This window comes from Brassica napus, chromosome C8, assembly GCF_020379485.1.
Source record: "Brassica napus cultivar Da-Ae chromosome C8, Da-Ae, whole genome shotgun sequence".
NCBI classification, from domain to species: Eukaryota; Viridiplantae; Streptophyta; class Magnoliopsida; order Brassicales; family Brassicaceae; genus Brassica; species Brassica napus.
Window position 1 is genome coordinate 888,331 of NC_063451.1, and position 18,738 is coordinate 907,068.

Genomic DNA, 18,738 nt, shown 5'->3' on the forward strand with positions numbered 1-18,738 from the left:
GGGTCTTGCTCTATCTTGACCTGGCCTTTCTTGTTTGGGCTCATTGGTAATCTTGGCCTTATGTTTTTTAATATAATACAAAAAAAAAAAAAGATTTTTACTTTGTCAAAATTTTATTTTTAATTTGACGTCTTCGGAACTTCATCACAGTGGCACCGGCATGGCGTGATTAAATACAAAGGGCATGCTATGCTCATTCGAATAATACGTAATGCACTCAATCTTATTTTTTCTCCCCAATAAAAAACTCTCAACAGGTAGACAACGTTGCCAAATAAAATCTGAATAGCATAGTAATGGGTAAAATAGTCTGGTCAAAACACAAACTACGTTTTTGGAGGAATGGAACTTATTATGTCCTTCTTTTACTTCTTAGGGCTAGGCTCCAAGTTCATCCCTTGAAGGTTAAGCAACAGATCATTGGAGCTTAGGTACACCTTGTTAGCTGATTGTGCAATGGTCTGAGCAATCTCTCTCGCCGCTTCAATCTTCCTCAGAGTTATGAATGCCTGATTGTTTGCAATAGCTTGTCCGATAAGTTGAGCACTTTTAGCTTCTCCCTGCACAACAAATCAACACACACACCAAATGCTTTTTAGCAGAGACACCTCCAAAACCTATAATCTATGTCATTAGATTCCAATTGAAGATCAAATATCATTTACCTCCGCACGGATAACTGCACTTCTCTTGTCTTGCTCGGCCTTCTCCACAATGAACTTAGCACGTTCAGCTTCCTGAGCAGCGACTTGTTTTGCCTCGATTGCAGCGGTGAACTCTTTGCCGAATGTGAGGGTTGTGATGGAGACATCATCAAGAGCAATGTCGAAGTTAGAAGCTCTCTCCGTTAGAATCTTGCGTATCTCTCTGCTCACAGCCTAGAAGAGTGTAAAAACACAGCTAACCATAATTAGCAAAAGAGCAGAAAAACTTGTACAAGAAGAAATGTTGAGTAACATACTTCTCTCTGAGTGATGAGCTGGCTTGCATTGTACTGAGCCACCACAGCCTTAAGGGTCTCATGGATGATGGAAGGAAGAACCCTTTCACTGTAATTCTCGCCCAGGGTTCGGTAAATCTGAGGCAAACGGTCACCCATGGGACGAGTGAGAACCCTTAGTCCAATTTTCACCTGTGCAACAACAAACAAAAATATCAGAAACACAGCAACATCTATAAGAAACGGAGACACTATGCTATTTTCTGTTACAGCTTAATGTAATCTCCTCAGAAAGCAACTATGATCTAATTTCTCATTCAATAGACAGAAAAATGAAGCCGAAACAACACAACAGGAAAATAAAAAAAGATAAGTAGTCAGCGTTTTCTCCATTTCTTTATTAACCACTATCCGTAAACTCACACAGGGCATATAAGGATATACATTAGTCATATAACATTCTAATAGAGAAATGGAGACTCAATCAATAACTCCATAGCCGTATAAACTATATCCAAACTTAAAAAGTTAAAAAACATGGTTTTCATGCTGCATTTAAGGATCCCAAAATAAGATTAAAGGAAGAAATGCCTACTATAATCCATAGATTCACAATCAGGAACAGCATTTGAAACTGAAGCATGTCACAGAATATATCAAAAAAAAAAAAGAAGCACGCACAAGAAACAGAGAACGCACCATCTGAAGGTCATGACTACCGGTGGTGCTCTCAACAAGGTAGGGTCGTGCACGGACGTCATAGATGATTGGCCTCTCAAACCATGGCAACATAAAATGTGTTCCTTCCGGGTACACCTGAAAGAAAAAAAATAATTCCGAGAGTAAAGCTCACGTTCTTAAAAAAAAAATTCATCGACTAAGATACAAAATGATATTAACTACTGAGTTAGCTGGAGGAATAATACAGAACCTTTTCCTTGATACCAGTTAAACGGTTGAACATGACAGCACGGTGTCCACCCTCGACATTGTAGAGGCTATTGGTAATGGCATAGAGGCCAAGCCCACCAATAACGCTGACCTTAAGAAGCGCAGAGAGCGCAGGAGATCCAGGGACGTTGGGCACTTTGTTGAAACTCATTTCTTTAAGAGCTACAAAATAAACAATCAACATCTCACTTACATTACACAAGAGAAACAGTGCACGGCGATAAATTTTATAGAATCCTTTTGTTCGCAAACACAACATACCAATAAATACAGTGATAAAAATGGAGGATCTAAAGAATGAAAGTCACCTTAGCTAAGCTCTAAATCGACGACGAAGTTAGGTTCAGGAAGGATCACGATCGGATTCCGTCGGCGAAGCTTAGGGTTTTAGAATTGAGAAGTGTGACAGAATGACAAATGAACTCCCCCGTCTAGTTCTTGTCATCTGGGTCGAATTGTTTAAGCCCATTACTAAATAACGCTTTGTTAGGCCCATTATGTCTGCTAGTTTTTTCTTTCCATCTGAGATGTGTGTGGTGTTAAAATATGATCCGTTAGACAGTAGCTACCTGTGTTCCTCTCACTACCTTCGAATTTTATGGCGATTGGGAATTCATTTTATTTTAAAGAATGTCTCATAGTTCTATCTTTCATGAATGCTAACATTAACATATCACAGACCAACAAAGAGAGTCATATATGGTCCATGTCTAGTAATCGCATGTTATTTATTGCATACTACAAGGTGTTGCGAGTAAAAACAGCGAAGACAATGTCTTCAGACTGAAATGGTAAAAGGAAGAAAAGAGACTCTATTTTCTTCAGAGGAAATCTTTCATTGGGTCCTCGTGGTGAACTCTCTTCATTCTGTAAGCTTCCATCTCTTCCGGAGTCACCTGTCAATGTTATTGAGAGATTTTGATTAGCTACAGTTCAATTCAAGAATATGATTCAATGCTATTAGAGTTATCATTACATCGTTGGTGTATTTGACATTGTATTTACGTTTCCTCTCATCTTTTTCTTCCCTCTTACGCTCATCCTCCTGCACACATCGTGTTATTAGCGGTATCAGATATGTCTGCAAGACATAGAAACGTATTGACAGGAGAAAAATTCAAGCGGCATTCTTACCTTTTTAAGAGCATTAGCAAGTGCCTCCTCGTTCAACTCCAAATCTTCAGGAACATCAGATCCCCATGCGGCCATTCTCTTCTCTTCAACCTTCTTTGGGCTCTCTGATACCATTCATTATTTTGTTAGCACATGCGTACAAACAACAACATTACAAAAACATACGCAGAAACGTGTGTGTCATAAGCCATTCCTCAAGAGCAGTTTTTTCAACCAATCCAATAAAAGATATACGGAATTGGAATAACAAACAGAGTCAACAAAACAAACCTTCACATGCTTCTTTGCGAGCAATGTTAGCCTTCATCAGATCAAGGGAGGCCTCTGCAGCCTCAATACCAGCAGAGCCTGTGCAGTAACTATTGCGAATTGTCTGCTGGCAACATCTATATCCCCATTGATGGTCTTTCCACCATGAACCCCAAACGCTTGTGTGATTGTTAGCAAGAACATCTTCTTCGTATTTGCTCTTTGGCAGTATAACCTCCTGTGTACAAAAAAAACATGTATTAAGAATCAAATCGATCCACACAAAAGCACAACATACCACAAGGAGTTCACATTGCTCTGAGTGAATGATTCGTGAAGTTAAAATATTAAAAACCGTACCTGTCCCTTTATAATCCTCCCTGCTACGTCATACTCAACTTGTCTTTCGCTCTGCCCAAGCAAAAGCTCCATTGGAATTTCATCTTCTGTAGAAGCATTCCCGTACTTCTCCATGATCGTATCCTTTGTCTGAGTCTTCAGTTTGTCCTTCGCAACCTTGAAGTTCTTGTACAGCAACTCAGCTTGGGATGGAGCCGCTTGCATATGCATGTCCTGTCCCTTGTCAAATGCTTCCCATGAGTGGATGTTCATCTGTTTGAACTCTAGAGCTTGGCCACTGTTTCTATACTGATTATCTCCCTGGATAGATGGTAAGCAAAAACATGGTTTAGTACCTTGGATTATCAGAATATGGGATACAATAGGGATAAACTACAACTAACCAAATAAAATTTATCATTCGGATCTGCATCTGGAAGTGGGTCTTCACGCATGGATCGTGTTTTAGGGTCATAATGAGCCGAATTGATAACAAGGTTCAACAGGTATTTCGCTGTGTCTTCTCTGATACGCAGATTCCTGAAATCAAGAAGAAGGTTACACCATTAGTGCATCAAATAAAAGAATCCAACCAATTAGAACATATGTGATGATGTTTTGTAGTCCATACCTAACAGTTCCGGTACTACCACCACCAGTAGTTCGAACACGTTTTTCAACCTTTGCAAAGTCCATCTGCCTGCTCTCATCAACCTTAGCTTCATCGACCCTCAATTCGTCATCATCTTCTTCGTCCCCATCACTGGTTGCTGCATCATCACCTTCCTGGTTATTGTTCTTCTCCTCTAGCTTCTTAATCTGCTGCTCCTTGAGATACTTCTTTCGCGCATCCTCTTTTGCTTCGTAAAGGTCTACCACACGATGATAGGTTGAAGGATCGTACCCATTCCATCGGTCCCTCTTGCCATCATAGTCCAGCTCAAAGCTCTCGATTTTCTCATCAGGTGCAATGTTCTTGTTCGTGTACTTTGCTCCAATCTTGCGAGGTCTATCCATACACGCCTTGGCAGTATGCGTCATTGCACCACAACTTCGAAAACGGAAGAAAAGTTAGAAACTAGAACAAATCAAAACTAAAAAAAGCGTTTATTTCATTTGTCAAACGAGAGAAAGACATACTTTTGACAAGCTCCCTTGCGGTATTTTTCGGCTTGGAAGATCTTGGCACCTCTGTCATACCATGACTTAGTGTAATTGGGATCACTCTTCCAGTTCCTTTGATGCTTCAGACTGGGCTTTTCAGAGTTGAGATACCAAGGAGCAGATGACATATACTGAGGAATGTGAGGGTTGATTTCTTTTCCATCCTCGTCTAGCTCAGCTGGTGCAAGCCCGGCTTTACGAGCTTCCTCTAATTCGATTTGCTTCCTATGGTCTTCCCTAGACTTGAAAGCAACTGCAAACAACTCCCCACAGGAACAACAATTCACAATTTGTCAAACATTTGACAAAGGCAACTATTAAGTTCACAGAACTTAACCAAAATCAAAAACAGCAAAACTATTTAAAACCCCCTAAATTAGAAAACACACAGACTGTCTCTTACGATTACGAAAGTACCAATATTGACCAAAGAAACCAAATTCATCAGAAGGACAGACTCAAAATCAGACTCTTATCGCAAATTGGATCTAACAAAAACCAAATTAGAAATGAAACTCACTATACAGATACGCCAAAAGCAGTGAAATCCCTAATTTTCTGATTACAAAAGACGTAAGTAGGTAATCAGAACCCAGATTCATAACCACCAGAGGGAAATTAAGAACCAAAAGAGCCCAGCTTTCAAGAAGATCTACCGAATTAAAGAAAAGTGTGAATGAAATCGGTACCTGATGCCGTCGCCATGGTTGTACAATCGTTAAGCTTCGACTCCTCTCAGGGCCACAAGGAAGAAGACAAAAAAAAAATAAAAATGAAAAATCAAGGGACCGCTTTTATAATAGCTCCCAATAAGGCGGTAACTAAACGGCACCGTTTTATGAATTAGAATTTGTACATGACTAACTATGAAATTTATTCATGATTAGAGTAATTAAATAAAAAATACCTTAGATGATAATGCTAAACACTTTACAAAATAGATAATTAATTAATTAAGTTGTGCGTATAAGCTCCTTGACGATCGTCAAAAGCTGCACAGGATGTCGTTCGAGGAGGAAGAGAAGGAGACATTCGAGCACACACTCCTCGTGGTGCGCGAGGTCTCCGTCTACAAGATCCCGCCGCGAACCACATCCGGCGGATACAAGTGCGGCGAATGGCTCCAGTCCGATAAGATCTGGTCCGGCAGGCTCCGCGTCGTGTCGTGCAAGGACCGATGCGAGATCCGCCTCGAGGATTCGAACTCCGGCGATCTGTTCGCGGCTTGCTTCGTGGATCCCGGGAGGAGAGAGAACTCCGTGGAGCCGTCGCTCGATTCGTCGAGGTATTTTGTGCTCAGGATCGACGACGGGCGTGGGAAGTACGCGTTCATCGGGCTGGGGTTCGCGGAGAGGAACGAGGCGTTCGATTTCAATGTGGCGTTGTCGGATCATGAGAAGTACGTGAGGAGGGAGAAGGAGAAGGAGAGTGAGAGTAACGATCACATTGATATCCATCCTGCTGTTAATCACAGATTGAAGGTAGACCAATTTGCTCGTAAGCTTTAGATGCGTTTTGTTAGCATCATTTGGCATTGCAGTAGATCTCTTGTTTGTTCCTAGGCTTAAAGATATGGTCTTGGAACTGAGATTGAATCAGAGAGAATTGAATATTTGATTATTTTTGTGCCTTGTGGAGAGATTAGGATAAGCTAATGCCACCATGTTCCGTTACCCTTTGTTCATTATTCCTGCTAAACTTTTAGTCTCTGATCAATACTTTGTTACACATATGAGAGAATGTCTGGTAAATCTTTATACTCACTATATATATAGTGACCGGATCTTTAGGCTGCAGTTTTTATCTGAAAGAACAAAGAACGAATTGAGTTTGCATGTGACTGGAGTTCCTTGCTCATGTTTTTTTTTTTATGTGTATGGAGTTCTTGCTCATGATTTTGAAGTGTCCTCTCCTGGGTTATAGTCGTGGATTCAAACTGATGCTGCAAAATTTATCATTTTGCTCGTTTAGTCTTCAGAAATGGTTCCCAATCACAAGATTGTTCTAGGATCCGTTCCCACTCCCAGTAGGAGATTGTGGTCTTTTGATTTTGTTGAGTTCATGTTAGTTTATCTGTTTATGAAACTTAACTATGCAATCAATATCTTTGCTAAAACGAGAAGAGCCTTCCTTTTTATGCTTAAAAATATGTAAAGTTTCTTACTAACTCAGTAGAACCTAAAAAGCTTGTTGTTTTTGATGCGGGGTTTAAAGGAAGGTGAAACCATAAGAATCAACGTAAAGCCCAAACCTACTACAAATGGCACTGGGATGCTCTCAGCCGCTCTTTCAGGAAACGGGAAGCCTCTAGCACTTGCTCCACCACCAACTGCTGCTACCAAAACCAGGTCTCCTCTACCGCCTCCTCCAAATGATCCTGTCACTTCAAGGATTTCATCTGACAGTTCAGCGGGTAACACAAGACGTAGGAACGATCCTCTGTTCGATCTATCTCAGCTCAAGGTAAGCAAACCTTTTCGTCTTAGTAGCATCTGAATCAACAAACAAACGACATTTAAACCACTGAACTCTCCATTTTTGGTGGTACTGGGTCTGCAGAAGAATCTTCCTTCAACTCAAGGATCAGGACCGACCAAGTCAACAGGAGCTGCATCAGGTTGGGCAGCTTTCTAATCACACGTGAAATTTAAGGTCTTGCACTCGTCCGGCTTCATCTTCTTGTGACTTGAGAGCAAGAGACACTAGATACCAAGGCAAACAGCGATATGAGCTTTTTACATTTATAATGTATGGTAGTGGTAAATTGATGTGTGTTTCCTTGTAATCCCAACACTTCGTGTTGTAATATTTTTTTCATTTTTCAAATCATCTTTGTTACATCTGCTTGATCACGAGATTTTTATATAGAGATTATTATAATATCTTTCTACATTATTACAACATGATGACATAAGATTTCTCTGTAAATTTTTTCTTTCATCATATCATGAAATTTACAGTTTAGCAAAAAAATTAAGAAAATTTACAGTACAAAACAACTGTTTGGTCCGCACGATAAGAAACTGAGTGGTGTTACGTGGATCCGTTCAACAACCTCCGTCCACCTACTAATCCTACCTACTAACTTTATCTTACCGCTTGAGACGGAGAAACAAATGGCAGCGAAAGATCAGGCGACGACCAGTGATGATGCCATTAGAGTTAGCGGTATGGAGTTTTCTTATGAAGCGGAGGATCCTATATTCTTCGATTTCAACCTCGATCTTCCAGCAGGATCTCGCTGCCTTCTTGTTGGCGCCAATGGATCTGGTACGTTGATCGGTTTGTAGCAGCCTGAGCCAGGGATCACCGCTTGTACTTTTCTGTTTTCATGTCTCGGTTTCTTGCTTGCTTGTGATCAGATATGACGGTGAGTTACTTGAGACATCATTTACAAGCTGTTAAAAACTAAGCTGCTTGTGTTCCTGTTGAATTATTTGTTCAGGCAAGACAACCTTGTTGAAGATTCTGGCTGGAAAGCATATGGTTGGAGGAAAGAACGTTGTACAAGTTCTAAGCCGCTCTGCTTTCCATGATACTCAACTTGTTTGCAGTGGTGACTTGTCTTACCTTGGAGGATCTTGGAGTAAAACCATTGGTTCGGCTGTGAGTATCCCCTACTGTATCTAAGATCACTTAACCCCGCATTATCGATCTGAGATTAGTTTACTTTCGTGTGATTATGCTGCATTTTAGGGTGAGGTTCCTCTTCAGGGAGACTTTTCAGCAGAACATATGATATTTGGAGGTTATATATTATCAACCCTAGCAATGATATTCTTCAATTTGGCCTCTTTTCTCTTGTTTTACCCTGTTTGCAGGCTTAGACTTAAGCAGATTATTCGTTTTTTTTGTTGTACTAGTTGAAGGAATCGATCCGGTGAGAAGAGATAAACTGATTGATCTTCTTGACATCAACCTTCAGTGGCGTATGCATAAGGTTTCTGATGGGCAAAAACGCCGAGTTCAGATATGCATGGGACTCTTACATCCATTCAAGGTAAAAATGAATATTGTTTCAAAGAATCTAATCTCACATGTTCATTCTAAGTTATATTCCCATATGGCTTTCATCAGAAGAGTTCATAGTTTCTGGTTTTGTTGTCATGTCATCATTTCTGACCTTAATGCTAATCTGATTATACAGGTGTTGTTACTTGACGAGGTAACTGTTGACCTTGATGTTGTTGCAAGGATGGATTTGCTGGAATTCTTCAAAGAAGAATGTGATCAGGTATGATCAACCATTTAAATCTCATGTTCCTACTATATACGCTGCTTGGTTTCATGGTTCTATGGGTTGGTAATTGGAATACTACATGTATTGTGCATTAGTAGTGGTTTGATTATAATGCACTCATCTTTTGACTTGTCTATATCATTGATGAACACAGAGAGGAGCTACAATTGTATATGCAACTCATATATTCGACGGGCTAGAGACATGGGCTACACATTTGGCTTACATTCAGAACGGTGAGCTGAATCGTTCATCAAAAATGGCAGACATCAGCGAGATGAAAACTTCACCCAACCTCCTCTCCGTGGTAGAATCTTGGCTCCGTTCTGAAACCAAAATTTACAAGAAAAAGAAGAAGGAGCCTGTGGCAGCATGGAAACCAACTCCATTTGATAACTCTCCTTTTAGGTCATCTAGACACATGGCTTACTACCGATGATTGGTAATTACGGATGGATCATATGTATGAGTATTAGTAAGAATAAGGCCACTAGGGACAAGTTCACATTGTGTGTGTGTTGTTGAGCTGTTATACACTATTGTGCACATTGAAGAATATACAACACAATATGCCTATTGTTCTGTCACATAACTTTTTTTTATATTGACTGAGTTTTATAGCTGTTAATCCATCTACACATCCGACGACATGGTACCAATCTACATCTATGTTTTATGAGGTTTTGTTTTGTAATGATCTTTTCAATGTTGTACCACTTGGTTGTTACCTTAATTGAACTTGATGTAAAAGAGCTACGATATATTATCTGAGGGAAATAAGTAATGAACTTGGTGGAATGCACCTGAATAAACATAATAAAGTTCTTGGATGAGAATGAAGATATAATCACAATGCGACACTGTATTCAGTAACTTGGTGGAAAGTAGCTGATTTTATTTATTTTAAACTAGATACATTTGAATCATGGTTTAGTTTTGACTATGAATCAGATAAACAACCAGATTAGTTTGACTTAATAACCTAGGTCCCAAAAATTAAACCGTGATTCAAATGTGTGTCTCGTTTGAATTATGGTCTAGTTTAGAAATGATTTTGAATAGGGTAATAGTTTCAACAGAAAAAAATTTCTCTCTAACAAAGAAATATCCTTATGTATTCTTTGATGAAATTATGCATAGTTGTGTGTTTTAGAATCAACATTGTGTCTTAACACTATAAAGTTTTATTTTGATGTCATCATATTCGAAGATTTATCTTAACCAAGATACTCTAGTAACTTCCTGACCATTATACATAGCTTTTTGAGCAAAAAAATTGTACTTTTTGAGCAAAACTTGTGTGTTTTTCAGCAATTTTTTTAAAAAGCATCCATATGATGAACTTTCACGACATGACAGATGAACAGAAATACAACAACAACAACAAGAAGTTCCTACGCTTACACACGAACAACAACACGTGGCACTTATGCTTATTAGAAGAAGAAGAACATATACTAGATAACCAATCAGCACGCCGGTCCTGCTCAGTTGTTAGCACACTGGTTCTGCTCCGCCTCAATGGCAGCTCGAGCCGCATTGGTCTGCATCACCAGCAATGACAATTGTTCATCATTCAGTTCCTGAACATTGGGATTGTTCATGGCTCTGAAATTGGTCATGGTTCCATGGGCTGATACTCAGCTAGTGCTATAACCTCATGCATGGAAGCCGAAGAGTAGCGGTATTGTGCCTCATTTTCAGAGACCACAATGGCCGCCACACTGGCACCGCTTCGTTTATGTAGTGTCTCTGCTTGACCAGTGAAGTATGACCTCGACAAGGCACACGACTTGTCCCGATTTGCATCATTCACAATTGGTTCCACGTCCTGGGGGTTTTGTTTTTTTAGTCATCGTGTTGCAAACCTAGAAAACAGAAGGATCTTGGAGTTTCTAACTATATACATCCAACGACATGGTACCAATCTAAATCTATGTTTCTAGAGGTTTTGTAATGATCTTGTCAATGTTGTACCACTTGGTTGTTACCTTAATTGAACTTGATGTAAAAGAGCTATGATATGTTATCTAAGGGAAAGGAGTAATGAACTTGGTGGAATGCACCTGAATAAACATAATTAAGTTTTTGGATGAGAAATGCAACATTGTATTCAGTAATTTGGTGGAAAGTAGCTAATTTATTTATTTTAAACTAGATACATTTGATTTGTGGTTTGGTTTTGACTGTGAATCAGATAGACACCGATTAGTTTGACTGAAAAACCTTGATCCGAACAAATTAAACCGTGATTCAAATGTGTGTCTGGTTTTAATTATGTTATAGTTTAGAAATGATTTTGAATTGGATAATGGTTTTGATAGAAAACGTTTTTGTTTAACAAAGAAAGATCGATCCTTATGTATTCTTTGATGTAATTATGTGTAGTTGTGTGTTTTAAATCAACATTGCATTCGTGACACTATAAAGTTTAATTTTGATGTCATCATAATCAAAGATTTATCATAACCAAGATACTAAAGTAACTTTCTGATGACTATACATTAGCTTTAAGCAAAAACTGTGTGTTTTTGAGCAAAAATTGTGCCAGTTGAAATTCAAATTTAAGAAAACAAATGTGTTGATGAAAGTGAAATTGATGGTATCGTCAAGGAAACAGAGTCATCCCAAGTTAATTATGGTGAATCTAATGGAAATTATGAGATGATAATCTCTTTTTTTTTTACTATGGGAACAACATAGTAACAACATTATATTTTACATTTTACGATTAGACACACAAACAACAAGTTACAAGCATACCACACTTAGAATGGAATGTTTTGTAATGTGTATGAAATTCAGGGGCAGATTCATAAGAAGTATTCTGCTTTAATAGTATAGATTTTAGTTATCCAAATACTTGTTTTTTTACTTGAAAGTACACAATTTAGTTCACGGAATTGAAAAGTTTAAACAATTTTCATCAGCAAAATCTTAATGACATGATTAAGAAGTGGTTATTAAGAAGATACAAACATAAACAGATTAAATTAGCAACAAACAACTCTATAGAAAACATAACTTCAAAAGCATACTTCTTTGGAATCAAATTTCAAATAAAATTTAAAAAATTTCTAATACCAAAAATATACATTAAATTGAATATTTGAATTATTTATAACACACACACACACATAAATATGTGTGTATTGAGATCTTTGAACATGTTTCATAGATAATTAGATATTCATCATTGGATTTGGATCTAGTATAAAGATTTTCTATATTTATGTTTTGTTTGGATTTGGTCTAAAATTCAATATACCATAGAGAAGATTCATTCAGATAATTCTATAAGTTCTAACCAAAAAAAATACAAAAAAAAGGATTATGTACAAATGCACCACTTATACATAGCAAGTGCTTTGTTGGGAATTAATATGTATATAGTGGGACATGAATCTGAGAAGTTACATTACCAAAATGAGAGATTATAGTTAATATTTTGATCAGACGGTACATAATAAAAAAAAATTCTAATCCGAGATTGTCTAGGTTTGATCAGACAGAACATAATAAATATTCAAACTAAGAACGGGCTTGGCTGCTCTCCTCTCAGTTGTGGAATCTTCTAAGCTTTCTTGAAACAAGAAGAAGTCAAATTGCAAGGGAGTGGATGAACATCTCTGGCGCTCAGCTAACCTAGAGATTGGATCCTTGTTGTCGTGACAAAGAAACTTACCAAAGGAGAAGAAGAAGAGAGTTAGATTAACTGCTAACTTAAACATGGCCTACATTGACAAGCTTTTTACCTTTTGGGGCTGCCTAGCCATTTGTTCCATTCTAGGTCCCGAAGTTTGGTCCATCAAAGCCACCAAAGCACATGATATCTTTACGTGGAGTGAGGCCAGGTCACTGGAAGTCATACCCTCAAGCTCTCTACCATGCATCCTCCTGTGAGAACCCAAAAATAAATGTAAAATAAACAGAGACAAGACTTTAGTAGAGCAAGAAAAGTGGGGGTTAGTATTACTCGTTCAAAATCCACAATCTATCGAACTCGCTCTGCAAGGATTCAGCGTTTTGCATCTCAAAATTTCTCTTCATTCTCAGCTGCAAGAAGAAGGGAAATTGTAAAGGCACAATGAGAGGCAAGAAAAGAGAGGAAGAGAAATATACACACGCCTAGACAAAGGAAAAATCTTCACTTGTTCTGTCTGTTTATATATATGATGATGAAGAATACCTATCTCGGCATAAGTAATACCCTCCAACTCTCTACCATTCAGTCTCCTGACAAAGGGAAAAAAAAAAAGAAAATGCATCATCATGAAAATAAACAGACAGAGCAAGTGAGGGAAAATGTTAAAAATTAGTTGTTACTCACTCTTTCAAGAGCCACTGCCTCTCTAAAAAGATTATGATCTCATAATTTTCATTAGATTCACCATAATTAACTTGGGATGACTCTGTTTCCTTGGCGATACCTTCAATTTCACCTTCATCAGCACATTTGTTTTTCAAAATTTGGATTTCAACTGACACAACTTTTGCTCAAAAAACACACAGTTTTTTGCTTAAAAACTAATGTATAGTCATCAGAAAGTTACTAGAGTATCTTGGTTATGATAAATCTTCGATTATGATGATATCAAAATTAAAATTTTATAGTGTCACTATACAATGTTGATTCTAAAACACACAGCTACACATAATTACATCAAAGAATACACAAGGATCTTTCTTTGTTAGAAAAAAAAAAAATTTCTGTCGAAACCATTATCCAATTCAAAATCATTTCTAAACTAGACCATAATTCAAACCAGACACACATTTGAATCACTGTTTAATTTGTTCGGACCAAGGTTATTCAGTCAAACTATCGGCGTCTATCTGATTCGAAATCAAAACTAAACCACAAATCAAATGTATCTGCTTTAAAATAAATTAGTTACTTTCCACCAAGCTACTGAATACAGTGTTGCATTGTGATTATATCTTCATTCTCATCCAAGAACTTTATTATGTTTATTCAGGTGCATTCCACCAAGTTCATTAATCATTTCCCTCAAATGAAATATCATAGCCCTTTTATATCAAGTTCAATTAAGATAACAACCAAGTGGTACATCACTGACAAGCTCAATACAAAACAAAACCTCTGAAAACATAGATTAGAATAGTATCATGTCGTCATGTCGTCGGATGTGTAGATGGATTAATAGCTATGAAACTCAAGTCACAAAATAAGTTATTTCACAGAACAATACATATCTTTTGAATAACAAAAACAAAACATGTATATTTTGTTGTATATTCTTCAATGAGCACAAGAGTGTATAACAGCTAAACAACACACACACAATGTGAACTTGTCCCTAGTGTCCTTATTCTTACTAATACTCATACATATGATCACTGATCTCATCCGTAATTACCAATCATCTGTAGTAAGCCATGTGTGTAAATGACCTAAAAGGAGAGTTATCAAATGGAGATGGTTTCCATGGTGCCACATGCTCCTTCTTTTTCTTCACAAGTTTGGTTTCAGAACAGAGCCAAGATTCTACCACTGAGAGGAGGTTGGGTGAAGTTTTCTTCTCATTGATATCTGCCATTTTCGATGAACGATTCAGCTCACCATTCTGAATGTATGCCAAATGTGTAGCCCATGTCTCTAGCACGTCGAATATATGAGTTGCATATACAATGGTAGCTCCTCTCTGAGTTCATCAATGTTATAGACAAGTCAAAGATCAATGCACTATAATCAAACCTACTACTAATGCAAAATAGGTGTAATGTTTCAGTTACTAACCGATAGAACCATGAAAGCAAGCGCAGTATATGGTTAGGAACATGAGATTTAAATGGTTGATCATACCTGGTCACATTCTTCTTCGAAGAATTCCAGCAAATTCATCCTTGCAACAACATCAAGGTCAACAGTGACCTCGTCAAGTAACAACACCTGTATAATCAGATTAGTATAATGGGAAGAAGTGATGACATGAAAACAAAATTAGAAACTAATAACTCTTTTTAAAGTAAAGCCATATGAGAATATAACTGAGAATGAATATGTGAGAGATCAGATTCTTTGAAAGCATATTAGTTTTTAACTTGAAGGGATGCAAGAGTCCCATGCATATCTGCACTCGGCGTTTCTGCCCATCAGAAACCTTATGCATACGCCACTGAAGATTGATGTCAAGAATAACAATCAGTTTCTCTCTTCTCACCGGATGACTCCTTCAACTAGTATATGATAATAAAAACGAGTAATCTGCTTTGAGTCTAAGCCTGAAAATAGTGCAAAACAAAGAGAAAACACACTAAAATTCAAGAACAGCATTGCTAGGGGTGGAAAATATATAACCTCCAAATATCAGAATTATTTTTAACATATATTTTGTGTAATATAATAATTTCATGGTTCATATATCACATCTACAACATATCCGACGACATGAAATCAAGTCAAAGCTATTTTTCGTGTGTTTAAAACCGTCTGACATTTGAAAGTTGTAATGCTGGCCTAACTAACACGGATCAGTTAACAAAAAAAAAGTATTTGTTAAAATTAAAATGGTAATAGTTACATAAAACATTTTAAAAAAGATATACACATTAAACCGGTTTTTATTAGAAAAGACATAAAACCGGTTCGTGTTAGACTGTTAGTTAGTTAATTAACGCAATCAATCAAAGGGGTATCTTACTATCTTAGCGTGGTAGGAGTTTTTTTGGCCTCATAATACAATTATACAAATATATGAATCTTTAGATTTGTGTTGAAGGTTTGTGATTGTTTATTTACCCGCGCTTCTGAGGTTCATTATCAATGAAACATATAGGGTAAATTTTACCATGTGGCTGAACTTGATACAAAGGGGGTAATGATATATTATTGGAGGAAAGAAGTAACGAACTTGGTGGAAATATAATCACCTGGTACTAACATAATAAAGTTTTTTGGATGAGAGGATGAAAATATAATCACCATGCAACAGTGTTTCAATGACCTTTTTGGAAAGTAGATAATCATACTTATTTAATGGTTGCTAATCTTGTATCTTACTGAATATTGAAAAGGGTCTATGATATTTCTGAAACGTAGATAGTGAAGTTGCTTGTATCCTGCTACTTGTTGAACTTCTTGATCCCCTGTTGCCAAACCGAAACAAAGGTATCCATTTTCTTCTTCTCCAGTGCTAATCCAATATCAACACCGTTACTCCCATCTCTTGACTCTGAGAATGCAATGGAACCACCTGTTTCAATGTGCACCATCTCCATTTTGCAGGGCTTTCCTAACCCAAAATCCATATCATATAGTCCCAGTTTAGGAGCTCCTGCAATGGAGGTTGGATGACTGGACATGACCCATTTACGCACTCCTTGTCCCCAGCTTGGTGCTGTTTTCAATAAGTCGCTTGATAACATATCTTTGATTCTCCATGTGATTGCGTCTGAAGCAGCCAAAACCCCTTTTTCTCCTAGCAAATCTCGTTTCTTGACAGATACGATACCAGGAGCCATACAGTTGCCAAAATATGTGGTTGGTATCGGTTCCGTGAGCTTGAGACGATTCCTGCAATCCACATTAATCATCAAGTTGAAGACTTGTTCGTCTTTGTCCTCTGCTTCACCAACAAGTGTCTTGATCAGGTTCACCCAAGTGAAAGCTAGAGTAACCACAAAGGTTGAAACAGGAGATTGATTCTCAGACTGATCTGTAACCAAACTCTTTAGATTGTCTATCTGATTTCGGTTGATTGTGAAAGTAGCCCTGACCATGTTCTCAGGCGTGTGATGTGAGCCGTGTTTTCCAGAGTTTTGGCTCCAAAACCTCTCCAAATGCCCTGCGGTTACTTGGCCTGGATCCTTGATAATGTTTCTGCAGCTGTGAATAGGCGGAGAGGGTAGGAGAAGCGTGGCAGGATCTTTACAGTTAGATTTGGTCAGTGACATCCAATACTTCATGAAATGAGTGAAAGTGACTCCATCTCCTGCAACATGGGTAGACGTGTTTCCTATGCAGACTCCTCTTCCAGGGAAGATGGTGATTTGTATCACCATCACTGGCCGGGTCTGGATTCCCTCCGGAGAGACATGAGGAGGAGGTAACTTGGGCAAGAAGTCATGCAACACTTTGATGTCTTTAGGAGAATCAGTTATGAGAAGGTTGAAATCAGTTCCGAGAGACTCAGCGACTGTGAAAAGAAGAGAGTCTTGGCCATCGTTGTAGCGTAAGAAGGGAGGGTCAGGACGAGGTGGGGTGATTAGGTTACCGGCGTAAGGGAAGAAATGTTGGAGAGTAACGGAGAGTGATTGTTTGAGGTTAGGGAGATAGTCTTTGAGGAAACATTCGGTTGAGTTTTGGTAAGAAAAGAAGAAGAGAGATTCGCCGAGTGGGAGAGTGAGCCACGGTGCATCAAAAAACGTGAGAGGGAGAGTGGTGGATGGAACGGTGCCCTTAGAGGGAGAGATGTGACTGGTCTCAATGATGTTAAGAGATTGAAGATGAGCCATGGTGTTTGTGTAAGTTTAAGCTGGAAACGTGTTGTTCTGTTATAAAGGAAAAGAGTTATTGTCTTTTGACTATTGTATTGAACGTTGAACCCCCGGGCAAGTAGAGTTTTGTGGTTTGGATCAGATGATCTCTCATGTGCCCCAACCTCCACAACCACCATTATGTTTGGTAAGTTATATTGTAAATGTGGGTAATATGGGTTGGAATGTTCACATATTTTTATATTGGGTTTCCATACTTAAGGCCCAATATATAGATTAAGCCCAGATGATGTTTTAAACATTACCTCTTGATGTTGCCTCTTTTTAATTGCCAAGCTTTGCAGGTAACAACTCCAATGGTAATAACCCATTTTGGTTGATTTGAAAAATTTAGAATTCTTTTTAGTGTAATTGATTTTTTCATCGTCCAATGAGAGAACTCTTGTTAGAGGTTCTTAAATTTTTTTTTTTATAACTTAAGGTAAAATTCTGTATCAAGGAGTCAATCATTCACCAATTGGTCATAGCACGAACAATATATACTTGCCCAAAATCACTAACTAATAACAAAACCAAGAGACAGTTGAATGAGATCATACCTGCAATTTGTTTTTAGCGATTGAAAGTGTAGTGCCGCCAACTAGCAAAGATCTCATCTCTGCACTCAGACTATCTTCTTTCGTTTTAACATCTTGTTCAGTGACTTTACAAGCAATAACTAATGTCTTCTCCACAAGCATCTTTCTTGCTTCCAGCCTCTGACGCATCTCTTCAAGTTCATTAATACGTCTCAAGCAATTAAAGCTCACTGAGTAGATAAAAACAAAATATAAACTTCTTATGGTGAAAAGTCTTGATTCTTTAACTAAGTAGTGCATTATTAACAACAAAAGGCCACTCCTTTACGGGACTATGTCCACACTACTAGTCCTCAAAACACATCTAATTGCTTTGAGTGAGTTTCTACCTAGCTTCAATCACATTCCTAAAGACACTGCCAGTAATTAAAAATTGATGCTTTACACTCTGAAATTGATCAAAAAAGCAAATGGGTAAGAGGAAAAAAACCTGAATAAGCGACTCGAGTTTGGGCTGAAGGGATAGCTTCTTCTTCGTGGCTAATTTGAGAGCAGAAGAAAGACTCTCCATAGCCGCGTTAGCTCATGGTCGAACTCTTCCCACTCGATAACCTTCACATCCTCTTCTTCTCGATCGCTTCTTCTCAGCTTTTGGGACGAGCTTGACCCCGTTTCTCTTTCCA

At 38.1% G+C, this 18,738-nt stretch overlaps 5 protein-coding genes across 5 annotated transcripts; 2 read left to right on the forward strand and 3 right to left on the reverse strand.

Moving 5' to 3' along the window:
• Positions 1–202: 202 nt before the first annotated feature.
• LOC111208853 (prohibitin-2, mitochondrial) lies at positions 203–2,337 on the reverse strand. The gene is made up of 6 exons (XM_022708416.2): positions 2,200–2,337; positions 1,872–2,053; positions 1,640–1,756; positions 962–1,132; positions 666–878; positions 203–560 (listed from the first exon to the last, which is right to left on the reverse strand). Exons 2-6 carry the CDS (start codon positions 2,040–2,042, stop codon positions 366–368), a joined length of 867 nt encoding a protein of 288 aa, XP_022564137.1. The 5' UTR covers positions 2,043–2,053; positions 2,200–2,337; the 3' UTR covers positions 203–365.
• A 192-nt stretch (positions 2,338–2,529) lies between these two features.
• LOC111208800 (pre-mRNA-splicing factor SLU7-A) lies at positions 2,530–5,584 on the reverse strand. The gene is made up of 9 exons (XM_022708282.2): positions 5,467–5,584; positions 4,754–5,030; positions 4,245–4,664; positions 4,018–4,153; positions 3,635–3,934; positions 3,296–3,512; positions 3,026–3,129; positions 2,868–2,936; positions 2,530–2,787 (listed from the first exon to the last, which is right to left on the reverse strand). Exons 1-9 carry the CDS (start codon positions 5,480–5,482, stop codon positions 2,713–2,715), a joined length of 1,614 nt encoding a protein of 537 aa, XP_022564003.2. The 5' UTR covers positions 5,483–5,584; the 3' UTR covers positions 2,530–2,712.
• Positions 5,585–5,709: 125 nt separating this feature from the next.
• Positions 5,710–7,661, forward strand: LOC106401822 (uncharacterized protein At1g03900). Its single transcript, XM_013842422.3, has 3 exons — positions 5,710–6,258; positions 6,992–7,240; positions 7,337–7,661. Exons 1-3 carry the CDS (start codon positions 5,779–5,781, stop codon positions 7,409–7,411), a joined length of 804 nt encoding a protein of 267 aa, XP_013697876.2. The 5' UTR covers positions 5,710–5,778; the 3' UTR covers positions 7,412–7,661.
• A 114-nt stretch (positions 7,662–7,775) lies between these two features.
• On the forward strand, positions 7,776–9,645 carry LOC106402276 (ABC transporter I family member 19). Its single transcript, XM_013842980.3, has 6 exons — positions 7,776–8,047; positions 8,223–8,383; positions 8,474–8,525; positions 8,641–8,777; positions 8,925–9,011; positions 9,172–9,645. The coding sequence occupies exons 1-6, from the start codon at positions 7,894–7,896 to the stop codon at positions 9,454–9,456; spliced, it is 876 nt and encodes a 291-aa protein (XP_013698434.2). The 5' UTR covers positions 7,776–7,893; the 3' UTR covers positions 9,457–9,645.
• A 6,239-nt stretch (positions 9,646–15,884) lies between these two features.
• LOC111208559 (coumaroyl-CoA:anthocyanidin 3-O-glucoside-6''-O-coumaroyltransferase 1-like) lies at positions 15,885–17,525 on the reverse strand. The gene has a single exon (XM_022707696.2). The coding sequence runs from the start codon at positions 17,493–17,495 to the stop codon at positions 16,104–16,106; it is 1,392 nt and encodes a 463-aa protein (XP_022563417.1). The 5' UTR covers positions 17,496–17,525; the 3' UTR covers positions 15,885–16,103.
• Between the last annotated feature and the right edge of the window lie 1,213 nt (positions 17,526–18,738).

Excerpts from the sequence above, each read along its gene's own strand:
- LOC111208800 (XM_022708282.2), bottom strand. Across the intron at positions 4,665-4,753 it reads CGCAAGGGAGCTTGTCAAAA|TTGTGGTGCAATGACGCATA; the intron begins GTATGTCTTTCT and ends CCGTTTTCGAAG. Across the intron at positions 3,130-3,295 it reads TCGCAAAGAAGCATGTGAAG|AGAGCCCAAAGAAGGTTGAA; the intron begins GTTTGTTTTGTT and ends GAATGGTATCAG.
- LOC111208559 (XM_022707696.2), bottom strand. The coding sequence starts at position 17,495 with ATGGCTCATCTTCAATCTCTTAACATCATTGAGACCAGTCACATCTCT.
- LOC106401822 (XM_013842422.3), top strand. The coding sequence starts at position 5,779 with ATGTCGTTCGAGGAGGAAGAGAAGGAGACATTCGAGCACACACTCCTC. Across the intron at positions 6,259-6,991 it reads CTGTTAATCACAGATTGAAG|GAAGGTGAAACCATAAGAAT; the intron begins GTAGACCAATTT and ends CGGGGTTTAAAG. Across the intron at positions 7,241-7,336 it reads TCGATCTATCTCAGCTCAAG|AAGAATCTTCCTTCAACTCA; the intron begins GTAAGCAAACCT and ends CTGGGTCTGCAG.
- LOC106402276 (XM_013842980.3), top strand. The coding sequence starts at position 7,894 with ATGGCAGCGAAAGATCAGGCGACGACCAGTGATGATGCCATTAGAGTT. Across the intron at positions 8,048-8,222 it reads TGTTGGCGCCAATGGATCTG|GCAAGACAACCTTGTTGAAG; the intron begins GTACGTTGATCG and ends TTATTTGTTCAG. Across the intron at positions 8,526-8,640 it reads AGAACATATGATATTTGGAG|TTGAAGGAATCGATCCGGTG; the intron begins GTTATATATTAT and ends TTGTTGTACTAG.
- LOC111208853 (XM_022708416.2), bottom strand. The coding sequence starts at position 2,042 with ATGAGTTTCAACAAAGTGCCCAACGTCCCTGGATCTCCTGCGCTCTCT. Across the intron at positions 1,133-1,639 it reads GTAGTCATGACCTTCAGATG|GTGAAAATTGGACTAAGGGT; the intron begins GTGCGTTCTCTG and ends GTTGTTGCACAG. Across the intron at positions 561-665 it reads GTGCAGTTATCCGTGCGGAG|GGAGAAGCTAAAAGTGCTCA; the intron begins GTAAATGATATT and ends TTTGTTGTGCAG.